Below are 14,211 nucleotides of genomic sequence, written 5' to 3' on the forward strand. Positions count from 1 at the left end.
TCTATCTATCTATCTATCTATCTATCTATCTATCTATCTATCTATCTATCTATCTATCTATCTATCTATCTATCTATCTATCTATCTATCTATCTATCTATCTATAGAGCTAAGTGTAAGAACTTACTTTTTGGATACTAACTTCTTTCGAACAAAAAGAAGTTAGTATCTCAACCGACTTTTCTAGACTTAAACCCAGCTGTATAGGTTTTTGTTTGTTTCTATGTTATTTCCAATAAAATTCATATAGTCTGTAATATATATTACTCATACGTCCTGTTGCAATAATTTTTATTTAATATTTCTTTCAAAAGAAATAGAAGAAAAATATAAATATACCAATAAATTTAAAACAATTTCAACTAAAATCTACCACTGTCAATTGTTGTTAAAAAGTTTCCCTAGTTTGAATTTCAAATCTAGACAAAATATTTTTTTGTTTATTTAAGTGTGTGCTTGTTTATTTATGCTTTTTTTGCCTTCTTATTTTCATTTATTTAAACTGCATAAATTTTCGTTATTTTTATCCTCAGAAAATAAATATATTAAAAAAAAAATAATTTTAAGAAAAATACTAAAGGTCTAATGTTTTAATTTTTTTTTCTTTAATTTTCTTTCAAAAAGGTCTTTGATTGTCGTTATGTGACCACAACCAGTGGCATGTTTGAAGCCATTTGTAATCACATTAAATATGCCACCAACAAAGGTAATTTAAGGTAAGTTAACAATGAGTTTTCTTTTTAATTTATTAACAACATTTTCTAGCACATTTATTTTTATTTTCCTTTAATACATCTAATAGAATATTTTAAGATTTAAATTGTTGTCTGCAAAAAGTTAAGCTTAAAAGTTAATTTAACTTGCTTACTTAAAGTTGTTATTATTTTCTTTTTCATTTCATTTATAACCATTCATACATATGTAAATTTGGATTGTAATCGCAAAACTTTATGAATTTTTCTATTAACTTTTAGTTTTTTTCTTTAATTTTTTAATAAATCTAGACATTGTCCATAAACCCCAGATACAATTTATTGCGGTCATTTTTGTCCCATTGATAATGAAAGAGAAAACTTAAAACTAATAAATAGCTGAAACATACAAAATCGTTTCGTTAGATAAAAGGTTTCCTGGGGAGAGGGTTAATAAATGTTCTATTCTAGTCTTAATGGTCAAAAAGTTTAATACTTTAGAGACTTAAAAAGTAGTTTATGTATACTCGATTGTAGTCAAAAACATATTTCACCTAATATTTTTTGTACTCACATATACATATGTTCAACCTTTGCTAAAAGTTTGACTCTAAAAACTTTTTACCTTTTGTTTCTGTTTTCTTTCTATATCCTTTTTATATTTATGTTGTTTAAGCATATTTTTGGGGTAATCATCACTTAATATTTTTTAAGAAAACTAAAAGTTTTTTTCTTGTTTTTACCAACTTTTATGAACTAAGCTTTTAACAGCTAAATGAACCAGGTGAAACCTTTTTTAACAAAGAATATTAAAGAAAATTTTAATTTTGAAGACTAAATAAATGCTTTATAATAGTAAAAATTACACTCTAGTCGATGATCAAGATATCTGTAATCAAGATTGATCTGTAATCTACAGTTAGTACTATAGAATGAGCTTAGGTAAATATTATTCACTGATCTAAGAAAGATTGATTACATAATCTTCAGCTGAGACTGATCTGTAATCAAGACTATAGTCAAGGCTATTGACTGATTGTTGTTCAAAACTATAGACTGATTTATAGTCAAGATTATATACTGATCTACAGTAAAGACTACAGACTGATCTATAGTCAAGACTATAGACAGATCTATATGCAAGACTATAGACTGATCTATTGTCAAGACTATAAACTGATCTATAGTCAAGACTATAGACTAAATTCTTGTCACTGATCTATAGTCATGACTATTCACTGATCTATAGTCAAAACTATAGACTGATCTATAGTCAACACTATTCATTCAGATTAGACTATAGACTGATCTATAGTCAAGACTATAGACTAATCTATATTAAAGACTATAGACTGATCTATAGTCAAGACTATAGACTAATCTATATTCAAGACAATAGACTGATCTATAGTCAAGACTATAGACTGATCTATAGTCAGACTATAGACTGATCTATAGTCAAGACTATAGACTGATCTATAGTCAAGACTATAGACTGATCTATAGTCAAGACTATAGACTGATCTATAGTCAAGACTATAGACTGATCTATAGTTAAGACTATATCTATAGTCAAGACTATAGACTGATCTATAGTCAAGACTATAGACTGACCTATAGTCAAGACTATAGACTGATCTATAGTCAAGACTATAGACTAATCTATAGTCAAGACTATAGAATGATCTATAGTCAAGACTATAGACTGATCTATAGTCAAGACTATAGACTGATATAAAGTAAAGACTATAGACTGATCTATAGTCAAGACTATAAACTCATCCATGGTCAAGATTAAAGACTGATCTAAAGTTAAGACTATAGACTGATCTATAGTCAATACTATTGACTGATCTATAGTTAAGACTATAGACTGATCTATAGTCAAGACTATAGACTGATCTATAGTCAATACTATAGACTGATCTATAGTCAAGACTACAACTGAGCTATACAGATTGATCTTTAGTCAAAACTATAAATTTGACAGACAAACTATTCAATTTATTTAAAACTTAATTGATTATTTTTTATTGAGTTTTTAAAAATAAAGCAACAACAATATTTTATTTATTGACTAATAGATAAATCACATACTGTGTTCACCTGCTGCGTATGAGTAATATTAAATTGTTTTAAGCACTTCAAATATATTGAATTAAATTTGTAGCAAACACCCACAATTTATAATTGCCCCAATAAAAATTATTACAAATATGGCAACATATTTTAGCTAAATTTGAAAATATTTTGAATTAAACATAAATCATACGCCACCGATGACATTTTTTTAAGTCATTAATATTTTTTTCAATTTTATTTTAACAAGTTACACAAAATTTATATAACTTTTCTAATTGCATTACAAGCTAATAACAACAAACAGCAAAAAAACGACAATTATTAATATTTATAACCAATTTAAATTTTAATTTAAACAAAAAATTCAATTATCTAATGTTGTTTTAAATGTCAACGTGTTTAAACCTAATAAATCTTGCCATATGTTCAAACATAAATATTCTCATATAAACCAGGAAAATTTACTTTAAAAAATGGATAAAAAATGAAAACTAACTACCAGTTAAATTTGACCAACAAAACAAACAAAAATCTTTTAATGCATCCAATAGAAAAAACTAATAATGACTGACAGTAAATGGAAATTTGTATTTTTATAGAAAATGCTTTTTTGTTTAATACAAATGGTTTTTATTTCGAAATGTTTTATTTAACTGATTTTTGTTTTTTTTTTTGTATAATTTTTCAAGGTAATGGATGACAGGGAAAACTTGTATGCAAATAAATCTTTATTAAACTATTTTTCATGCAATATATTTAAAGTTTTTTTCTTTTTTCTACTACTTATTTTCAATTACATTTCATCTCTGACCGGTTCACCAAATAACACGGTTGAATGTTTTAAATAAATTAAAAAAAAAAAAAACACATACACAACTCTAACAATTTTGGATGCACAGGTCAGCCATCACCATATTTCCACAGCGTACAGATGGTCGTCATGATTATCGTATTTGGAATGCTCAGCTTATCTCGTATGCTGGTTACAAACAAGCGGATGGCAAAATCATTGGAGATCCCATGAATGTTGAATTTACTGAGGTAAGTTTTGAATTTTATTTGTTGCTCTTCTGTTGCAGTTTTTTTCATTTGATTAAAGATTAAAACAGATAACAAAAGGAATTATAAGGGTTTTATTTGAACAATCATAGTGTGATGGTAATCTTTTGTTCGTGTTTATTTTTGATTATTTATTTAAAATAATGACAATTTTTACAAAAAATTATAATAATCAAATTAAAATTTAATTTAGTAAAAAACGTTGGATTACAATGAGAAGTTTTTAAAATAACTGAAAGATCGTCTATATCAAACAGATTTCTTCAGAAAACATTACAAATTTTTCTGTTACAAATCTGATCGATAACATCGAAATGTTTTCCAAAGACAAATGATCAATAACTGATCGATTAATCGCATTGAAAAGTTTTCTAAATGAAACTGATCATTTGATCGAATCGAGAAGTTTTCTAGAGAAAACAAATAAAATGATCGCTTCCAGAAGTTTTCTATAGAAAATTGATAGATTGATCGCATTAAAAATTTTTATATAGAAAACTGATCGGCTGAACGTATCGAAAAGTTTTCTATCGAGAACTGATCTGTTGATCGCATCGAGAAGTTTTCTATAGGAATCTGATCGGTTGATCGCATCGAAAAGTTTTCTATAGAAAACTCGATTGATTGCAATAAAAAATTTCGTAACTTGAACAGATCAATTAAATCAAAATTGATTTTATAGAAATTGATCGATTACTCGCATCGAGATGAAAACAGATCGAATGATCGCATCGAGAAGTTTTCTAAAGAACACAGATCGAATGATCGCACCGAGAAGTTTTCTAAAGGAAACAGATCGATTGATCACTTTAAAAAGTTTTTATATAGAAAACTGATCGGCTGAACGTATCGAAAAGTTTTCTATCGAGAACTGATCTGTTGATCGCATCGAGAAGTTTTCTATAGGAATCTGATCGGTTGATCGCATCGAAAAGTTTTCTATAGAAAACTCGATTGATCGCAATAAAAAATTTCGTAACTTGAACAGATCAATTAAATCAAAATTTATTTTATAGAAATTGATCGATTACTCGCATCGAGATGAAAACAGATCGAATGATCGCATCGAGAAGTTTTCTAAAGAAAACAGATCGAATAATCGCACCGAGAAGTTTTCTAAAGGAAACAGATCGATTGAGCACTTTAAAAAGTTTTGTATAGAAAAATGATCGATTGATCGCATCCAAAACTTTTCTATAAGAAATTGATCGATTCATCGTATTGAAATGTTTTTTTTTTATAAGAAACTGATCAACAGATAGCATCGAAAACTTTTCTATAGAAAGCTAATCGATTGATCGCATCGAAAAGTTTTTTTATAGGAATCTAATCGATTGATCGCATCAATAAGTTTTCTACAGAAAACTGATCAATTTATAGCATCAAAAAGTTTTCTTTATGAAACTAATCGATTTATCTATCGAAAAGTTTTATATAGAAAACTGATCGATTACATCAAATAGTTTTCTATAGGGAACTGATCCATTAATCGCATCGAAAAGTTTTCTATGAAAAACTGATCGATTATAACGAAAGGTTTTCTGCAGTAAACTGAATAATTATAACGAAAAGTTTTCTGTAGTAAACTGATCGATATATCGTTATATTTTTTAAAGAAAACTGATCGATTATATTAAAAAACTGATCGATTATATCAAAAAACTGATTGATTATATAAAAAATTTTCTATAGAAAACTAAACTGATCGATTACATATTAAAAATATTTCTGAAGAAAATTGATCAATTATCTTAAAAAGGTTTTCCAAAGAAAACTGATCGATTACATTAAAAATTCTGCTAAAGAAAACTGATCTATAACAACAAAAAGTTTTCTAAAAAATCCTGACGATTTCATGGAAAAGTTTTAATTTTTTCTAATTTCGATTTTATGGAAAAGTTTTAATTTTTTTCTAATTTCCTTTTGTAAATTTATATTTTTAGGTTTGCATGAAATTGGGTTGGAAAGGCAAAGGTACCGAATGGGACATTTTACCTTTAGTTGTATCAGCCAATGGTCATGATCCAGATTATTTCGATTATCCACCGGAATTAATTTTGGAAGTTCCATTAAGTCATCCAAAGTAAGTTTGAATTTTAATTTATTTTTTTTTCTCTCGTTCTCTTATGAGTAAATGACCTTACAATAACATCAAGTCTAAGCAGGAAATGTATGTCATTTTTACTATCAAGACACCTACAGGTGTTAGCTATAGCACAACAAGAACATGATGTCCTTTGTACTAAAAAAATGTAAAAGTAGCAACTATCGATCATTGTGGTTGTAAAGTTAGTTTTAAAAGTACTCTAGTATACACTTGTTGATGTAGAAGTTGTTTTGCTAAGTAAAACTGCCTGAAGTGGTCATCTGCTTGCTATAACTAAAGTAAAAATTTTTAGTCTAGATCCGGATGTGTGTACGTGTGTGTGTGTTGTAATTTTGGTTTATTTTTATTGTTTGTTGGTTAAAGGTAAAATTTTTTTATCCTTCCAACTTTTCTACTTGTTTAAGAAAGTGTTTGTGTTTTTTATTGAATATTGTGGTTATTTGAATATTTTTTTGTGTTTGGAATACAGATGAGTTTTTTAACCATACATAAATAAATATGTATATGCATGTGTGTGTGTAGAACATATGCATATACATAAATATTTATATACGATGGCATTTTAAATGAATTTTGATAGTGTTAGAAATGATACTTTATAATAGTTATAGTAAAAATATATAAGTATAGTCTATAAAAAGTTAGTTTGTTGTTATTTTTGTTAAATTTTAACTGTCTATCAGATTTAAAAGTGCTTAAATACTTATAAAGTGAAAGAATTAAAAACTATAGATTACTACATATAGCATCATCATACTCTTACGATTTTATTTGTGTTTTTAATTTATTGGCTACACCCTTTATAGTTTTAAATTTTAAATATTTAGTATAACATTTTTTCTTTTATTATTTTTATCTTTTTATAACTTAATCGGATCATAGTAAAGTAAATACATAAAATTTTATAGTTTAAAAATGATATTGGTAAGAATGTGCCAAATAGAAGGCTAACTTTATTAAACAAATATTTAACTAAGAAATTGCAAAAAAAAAAGAAATTGAGTTTAGATTTAATAGACAATTCATATTCATTGGTCAATTTAAATAATTGTTAGTTTTAAATTTAAGTTTACTTTAATATTTAAAAGAGTACTTTTTAAATTTAAAAGAGTTTTATTTACAAAAACAAATTGTTTTAACAAAATTAAATTTTATAATGATACAAACTTTACTGGTGCGTTGTACTACAAATTATGTTAAAAATCTGATACCGCACTTTGGGCCAGATATCCAATAAAACTGATCTAGAACTGAACTAGAACTGAACTAGAACTGAACTAGAACTGAACTAGAACTAAACTAGAACTGAACTAGAACTGAACTAGAACTGAACTAGAACTGAACTGAACTGAACTAGAACTGAACTAGAACTGAACTAGAACTGAACTAGAACTGAACTAGAACTGAACTAGAACTGAACTAGAACTGAACTAGAACTGAACTAGAACTGAACTAGAACTGAACTAGAACTGAACTAGAACTGAACTAGAACTGAACTAGAACTGAACTAGAACTGAACTAGAACTGAACTAGAACTGAACTAGAACTGAACTAGAACTGAACTAGAACTGAACTAGAACTGAACTAGAACTGAACTAGAACTGAACTAGAACTGAACTAGAACTGAACTAGAACTGAACTAGAACTGAACTAGAACTGAACTAGAACTGAACTAGAACTGAACTAGAACTGAACTAGAACTGAACTAGAACTGAACTAGAACTGAACTAGAACTGAACTAGAACTGAACTAGGACTGAACTAGAACTGAACTAGAACTGAACTAGAACTGAACTAGAACTGAACTAGAACTGAACTAGAACTGAACTAGAACTGAACTAGAACTGAACTAGAACTGAACTAGAACTGAACTAGAACTGAACTAGAACTGAACTAGAACTGAACTAGAACTGAACTAGAACTGAACTAGAACTGAACTAGAACTGAACTAGAACTGAACTAGAACTGAACTAGAACTGAACTAGAACTGAACTAGAACTGAACTAGAACTGAACTAGAACTGAACTAGAACTGAACTAGAACTGAACTAGAACTGAACTAGAACTGAACTAGAACTGAACTAGAACTGAACTAGAACTGAACTAGAACTGAACTAGAACTGAACTAGAACTGAACTAGAACTGAACTAGAACTGAACTAGAACTGAACTAGAACTGAACTAGAACTGAACTAGAACTGAACTAGAACTGAACTAGAACTGAACTAGAACTGAACTAGAACTGAACTAGAACTGAACTAGAACTGAACTAGGACTGAACTAGAACTGAACTAGAACTGAACTAGAACTGAACTAGAACTGAACTAGAACTGAACTAGAACTGAACTAGAACTGAACTAGAACTGAACTAGAACTGAACTAGAACTGAACTAGAACTGAACTAGAACTGAACTAGAACTGAACTAGAACTGAACTAGAACTGAACTAGAACTGAACTAGAACTGAACTAGAACTGAACTAGAACTGAACTAGAACTGAACTAGAACTGAACTAGAACTGAACTAGAACTGAACTAGAACTGAACTAGAACTGAACTAGAACTGAACTAGAACTGAACTAGAACTGAACTAGAACTGAACTAGAACTGAACTAGAACTGAACTAGAACTGAACTAGAACTGAACTAGAACTGAACTAGAACTGAACTAGAACTGAACTAGAACTGAACTAGAACTGAACTAGAACTGAACTAGAACTGAACTAGAACTGAACTAGAACTGAACTAGAACTGAACTAGAACTGAACTAGAACTGAACTAGAACTGAACTAGAACTGAACTAGAACTGAACTAGAACTGAACTAGAACTGAACTAGAACTGAACTAGAACTGAACTAGAACTGAACTAGAACTGAACTAGAACTGAACTAGAACTGAACTAGAACTGAACTAGAACTGAACTAGAACTGAACTAGAACTGAACTAGAACTGAACTAGAACTGAACTAGAACTGAACTAGAACTGAACTAGAACTGAACTAGAACTGAACTAGAACTGAACTAGAACTGAACTAGAACTGAACTAGAACTGAACTAGAACTGAACTAGAACTGAACTAGAACTGAACTAGAACTGAACTAGAACTGAACTAGAACTGAACTAGAACTGAACTAGAACTGAACTAGAACTGAACTAGAACTGAACTAGAACTGAACTAGAACTGAACTAGAACTGAACTAGAACTGAACTAGAACTGGACTAGAACTGAACTAGAACTGAACTAGAACTGAACTAGAACTGAACTAGAACTGAACTAGAACTGAACTAGAACTGAACTAGAACTGAACTAGAACTGAACTAGAACTGAACTAGAACTGAACTAGAACTGAACTAGAACTGAACTAGAACTGAACTAGAACTGAACTAGAACTGAACTAGAACTGAACTAGAACTGAACTAGAACTGAACTAGAACTGAACTAGAACTGAACTAGAACTGAACTAGAACTGAACTAGAACTGAACTAGAACTGAACTAGAACTGAACTAGAACTGAACTAGAACTGAACTAGAACTGAACTAGAACTGAACTAGAACTGAACTAGAACTGAACTAGAACTGAACTAGAACTGAACTAGAACTGAACTAGAACTGAACTAGAACTGAACTAGAACTGAACTAGAACTGAACTAGAACTGAACTAGAACTGAACTAGAACTGAACTAGAACTGAACTAGAACTGAACTAGAACTGAACTAGAACTGAACTAGAACTGAACTAGAACTGAACTAGAACTGAACTAGAACTGAACTAGAACTGAACTAGAACTGAACTAGAACTGAACTAGAACTGAACTAGAACTGAACTAGAACTGAACTAGAACTGAACTAGAACTGAACTAGAACTGAACTAGAACTGAACTAGAACTGAACTAGAACTGAACTAGAACTGAACTAGAACTGAACTAGAACTGAACTAGAACTGAACTAGAACTGAACTAGAACTGAACTAGAACTGAACTAGAACTGAACTAGAACTGAACTGAACTAGAACTGAACTAGAACTGAACTAGAACTGAACTAGAACTGAACTAGAACTGAACTAGAACTGAACTAGAACTGAACTAGAACTGAACTAGAACTGAACTAGAACTGAACTAGAACTGAACTAGAACTGAACTAGAACTGAACTAGAACTGAACTAGAACTGAACTAGAACTGAAAGAACTGAACTAGAACTGAACTAGAACTGAACTAGAACTGAACTAGAACTGAACTAGAACTGAACTAGAACTGAACTAGAATTGAACTAGAACTGAACTAGAACTGTACTAGAACTGAACTAGAACTGAACTAGAACTGAACTAGAACTGAACTAGAACTGAACTAGAACTGAACTGAAACTAGAACTGATCTAGAAATGAACTAGAACTGAACTGAAACAAGAACTGATCTAGAAATGAACTAGAACTAAACTACAAAGATGCATGTTTTTGTTGTTGGTTTCTGTGAGATTGACCAAAAAATGTGATTTCCTACCCAGCGTGCTGTTCTTCTTTACTGCATGACATATTTAATCATAACCAATAAAATAAAGCGAAACATAACTGTAATTATATTTTAACTGGATCCAAGAAAAGTGATTTAAGTGATTTAAAAGTTCAGTTTATGTTGAAATACCCTTCCTTCATGTAGGTTTTTTATTCTTTAGACCGTTTCAATTTTATAAATTTCTTTCATGTTTGTTTTTCTTTTTCCATTACAGATATGAATGGTTTGGTGAGATGAACTTGCGTTGGTATGCTTTACCTGCCGTATCCAGCATGTTATTCGATGTTGGTGGCATACAATTTACGGCCACCACATTCAGTGGCTGGTACATGTCCACTGAAATTGGTTGTCGTAATTTATGCGACACAAATCGTCGTAATATTTTGGAGGTAAGTTTTTTTTATAAAAAAAATAAAAATGTTGTAAAATCATTAATTTTATGATTTAAAGTAAATTATTTTTACAAGAATGTGTCACAATTTTTATTTATGTTTTTTTTTTCGAATTCAAAAAAAGTGGCTGAATACAAATGATAAATGTTTTATTTCTTATTTTTTTCGCATTCTGTTTGTGATGACTAGACTGTGGCATTAAAAATGAATCTGGATACACGTACGCCAACCTCTCTGTGGAAAGATAAAGCTGTGGTTGAAGTTAATATTGCTGTTTTACATTCATATCAAAGTCGTAATGTCACCATTGTGGATCATCATACCGCAAGTGAAAGTTTTATGAAACATTTTGAAAATGAATCAAAATTACGGTGAGTTTTCATATACATACATACAAATCTTATATTCTAACTGATGTGTTAGTGGTTGGGATGAATTATAAAAGAAGAAGAAAAATAAGCAATTGGCTTTTTTATGTTTACAATGTTTCTATGACTGTTGAGGGACTGTGTCGGGTGTAAAAAATAAACATAAACACATGTGTTTTATGTCATAAATATTTATTAAATTTACTCCTGTTATTAGGGGGAATAGAGTGATTATTATAGAAGGGACGAGTACTTTACTTAAATGTTAATCAATCGGCTTAGAATCACATTTTTATAATATCTTTTAATTTTTAGATTTTTTAAAATTGACTTTTCATAAAATTCAAAAATACAAAAAATTCTCTTTTGAAATACAATCTGTCAAAGATCACATATTAATACATTTCCTTCAATATCGTATACAAGAATATATGTCTGATTTTATATCACTAACGATTTAGTTAAAATAATAAGTTGAAATAACAATCGACTTTTTGTCGAAAAAAAAGTCGAAGTTGACTATTTTGTTCAAAAAATGTCGATAACTCGACTATCGTCTGTGAAAAAGTCGAAATGGCAACTTTGTAAATAAATGTCGAAAAAAGTCGAAAAGCCGGAAAGTCGAAAAAAGTAGAAAAATCGAAAATAGTAAAAAAGTCAGTATAGTCGAAAATTGGAAAAAAAGTCAAAAACTCTAAAATAGTCGAAAATGTCTAAAAAAGACGAAAGATGTCGGAAAAAGTTTAAAAGTCGACTATGTTGTTCCAAAAAAGTCGATAACTCGACTATCGTCTGTGAAAAAAGTCGAAAAAACGTAAAAAGTCGCAAAGTCGGAAAAAGTCGAAAAGTCAGAAAGTTGAAAAAAGTCGATAAGTCAGAAGGTCAAAAAATCGAAAACTGGAAAATAGTAGAAAAAAGTCAAAATAGTCGAAAATTTAAAAAAGTGGAAAAAAGTCAAAAACTCTAAAATAGTCGAAGAAAGTAGAGAAAAAGACGAAAGAAGTCGAAAAGTCAAAAAAAGTCGAAAAGTTGAAAAAAGTCGGAAAAATCGAAAAGTCGACTATTTATAAAATACTTAAATTCGAAAATTCAAAAAGTCGACTTTTAATTAAATGCTAAAAGTCGAAAAATCAAAACGAAAAAGTACCAAAAATGGGTTCATACTCCGAGCTCTACATTCTTAATTTCAATATTAAACAAAATTATAGAAAAATTCAAAAGTACCTTTTTAAGAACGGAAAAAAGTACTATTTTATAGGTTCTTATTTACTCCGGCCTCTTCATTCTTAATTTCCTGTTTATAGGGTCAATATTATACAAAATTTTAAAAGTACCTTTCGAAGAACAAAGAGCTTCCTTTTATTGAAGCTCACTCGATCTATTCTCTCGATCCTAATTTTATGTTTCTTGGTTTAATATTATATAAAATTCAAAAAGTACTTTTTGAAGAATGAAAAAGTATCAAAAAGTCCCATTTTCTTGTAACCCTATGGCTGTAGTCCCCCTTCGAGTTTCTTTGTATTTATACTCTTTATTCCATAAGTATAGAGTATTATTTCCGATAATTTATGATCAAACCTGTTTTATTTGACATATTATCGTTTACAAATATAATATAATTTTAATTCCAAAAAAAATAATGTTTAACTAAAAATGCAAAGGCCATACAATGTACAATGTATAAATATATTTTTTGCTCCTTTATCCAAATCAGTTTTCTCTACAGATTATTCATGTTTTAGTATGTGAATATGGGGAAATCATGTTAACTGTTATAAGGCAATATAAAATGTGTTGGTTTAGCAACATTCCTGTGGGAATTTATTGTAAATATGTACATATTCATGTGTATATACATATATGAATTTATCAGCTACTTTATTGTAACAGGTTGTAAACGTACAAAAGCATATTGATGTTTTTTGAAATTTTTTTTAATACCTTTAGATTTGGAAGTGACTTTGTAAAGCTTTTAGAAATAACTTATACTTTAAGAATTGTCTACATTACTCACTACTAGTAGACAATTAGAGGGTGAGGTGAAGCGACCAGTTATGAAGGCAATGAGTTAATAGATTTACCGTAAGCTTTTATTATATTTCGAAGAAGTATTTTAGTCCTACTGGGATGTTTTTTTCAATATTTCCAAATATTTTGTGGTTTATTTGTCTGCGTGAACATTTGATTGCATATTTATGTGTTGAATTTTTGTTGTTAAATTGGTTTGTCGTTTTTGGGCGACAGAGTAGGAAGAGAACATCGCTAAATATCCGTTTTGATAAATGTGTTTCCCTTTTTTTCTACACATTGTAAACACATTTTCAATTGGGAGTAATTTTATGTTTGAATTATTGGTAAGTAAACATTTTTAAGGTTTAGAGAAATTTTTGTTTGTAAAAAAAAGATACAATATAAATACACTAAATGAAAAAGGTGTCAAGTATTTTGGTTAAAATAATATAACTGTTGAAAACCACATAATGAATTTTCTGCCTCTATGGACAAATACTGAAAATGATTTTGAAATTACTGAGATTTAAAATTGGTTTATGTTGGCAATCGTTTTGAAACGTTGTTCAGTTTTTGATAATTAAAAATCTTCTAATTTATCATCCGTTTAAGGGAGCATACAATAGAAAACCAGTGTTAATCTGGTTTTAATTTGACTTAAATTTAATCTTTGATCATTCTATTAACAATTTTTAACTATTTAAAATTTAGTGGGGACATTTCCCCATAGCGGCTTATTTGCCAACTTTGTTTAACTTGAAAATCATAAATTGTTTTTTTTTCGTCAAAATGTTATTTCAACTTATAAATATCGGATTCGGTTGATCTAGTTCCGTTTGTCTGTAATAAAACTTCTTAGGCTAACTGATGTTCGAAAAGTGGATCGTTTCAATAACTTTATAACTTTATAACTTTATAACATTATAACTTTATAACTTTATAACTTTATAACTTTATAACTTTATAACTTTATAACTTTATAACTTTATAACTTTATAA

The 14,211-nt window shown here is 29.0% G+C and overlaps 1 protein-coding gene across 1 annotated transcript in view; it reads left to right on the forward strand.

The window, feature by feature from the left end:
- Positions 1-14,211, forward strand: part of LOC111681704 (nitric oxide synthase) — a 41,806-nt gene that overhangs the window by 16,408 nt on the left and 11,187 nt on the right. The window contains exons 4-8 of the mRNA XM_046946991.1: positions 625-716; positions 3,674-3,815; positions 5,777-5,916; positions 10,657-10,831; positions 11,024-11,205. Coding sequence (XP_046802947.1) covers positions 625-716; positions 3,674-3,815; positions 5,777-5,916; positions 10,657-10,831; positions 11,024-11,205 — 731 coding nt within the window. The remainder of the gene's footprint in view (positions 1-624; positions 717-3,673; positions 3,816-5,776; positions 5,917-10,656; positions 10,832-11,023; positions 11,206-14,211) is intronic.

This window comes from Lucilia cuprina, chromosome 2, assembly GCF_022045245.1.
Source record: "Lucilia cuprina isolate Lc7/37 chromosome 2, ASM2204524v1, whole genome shotgun sequence".
NCBI classification, from domain to species: Eukaryota; Metazoa; Arthropoda; class Insecta; order Diptera; family Calliphoridae; genus Lucilia; species Lucilia cuprina.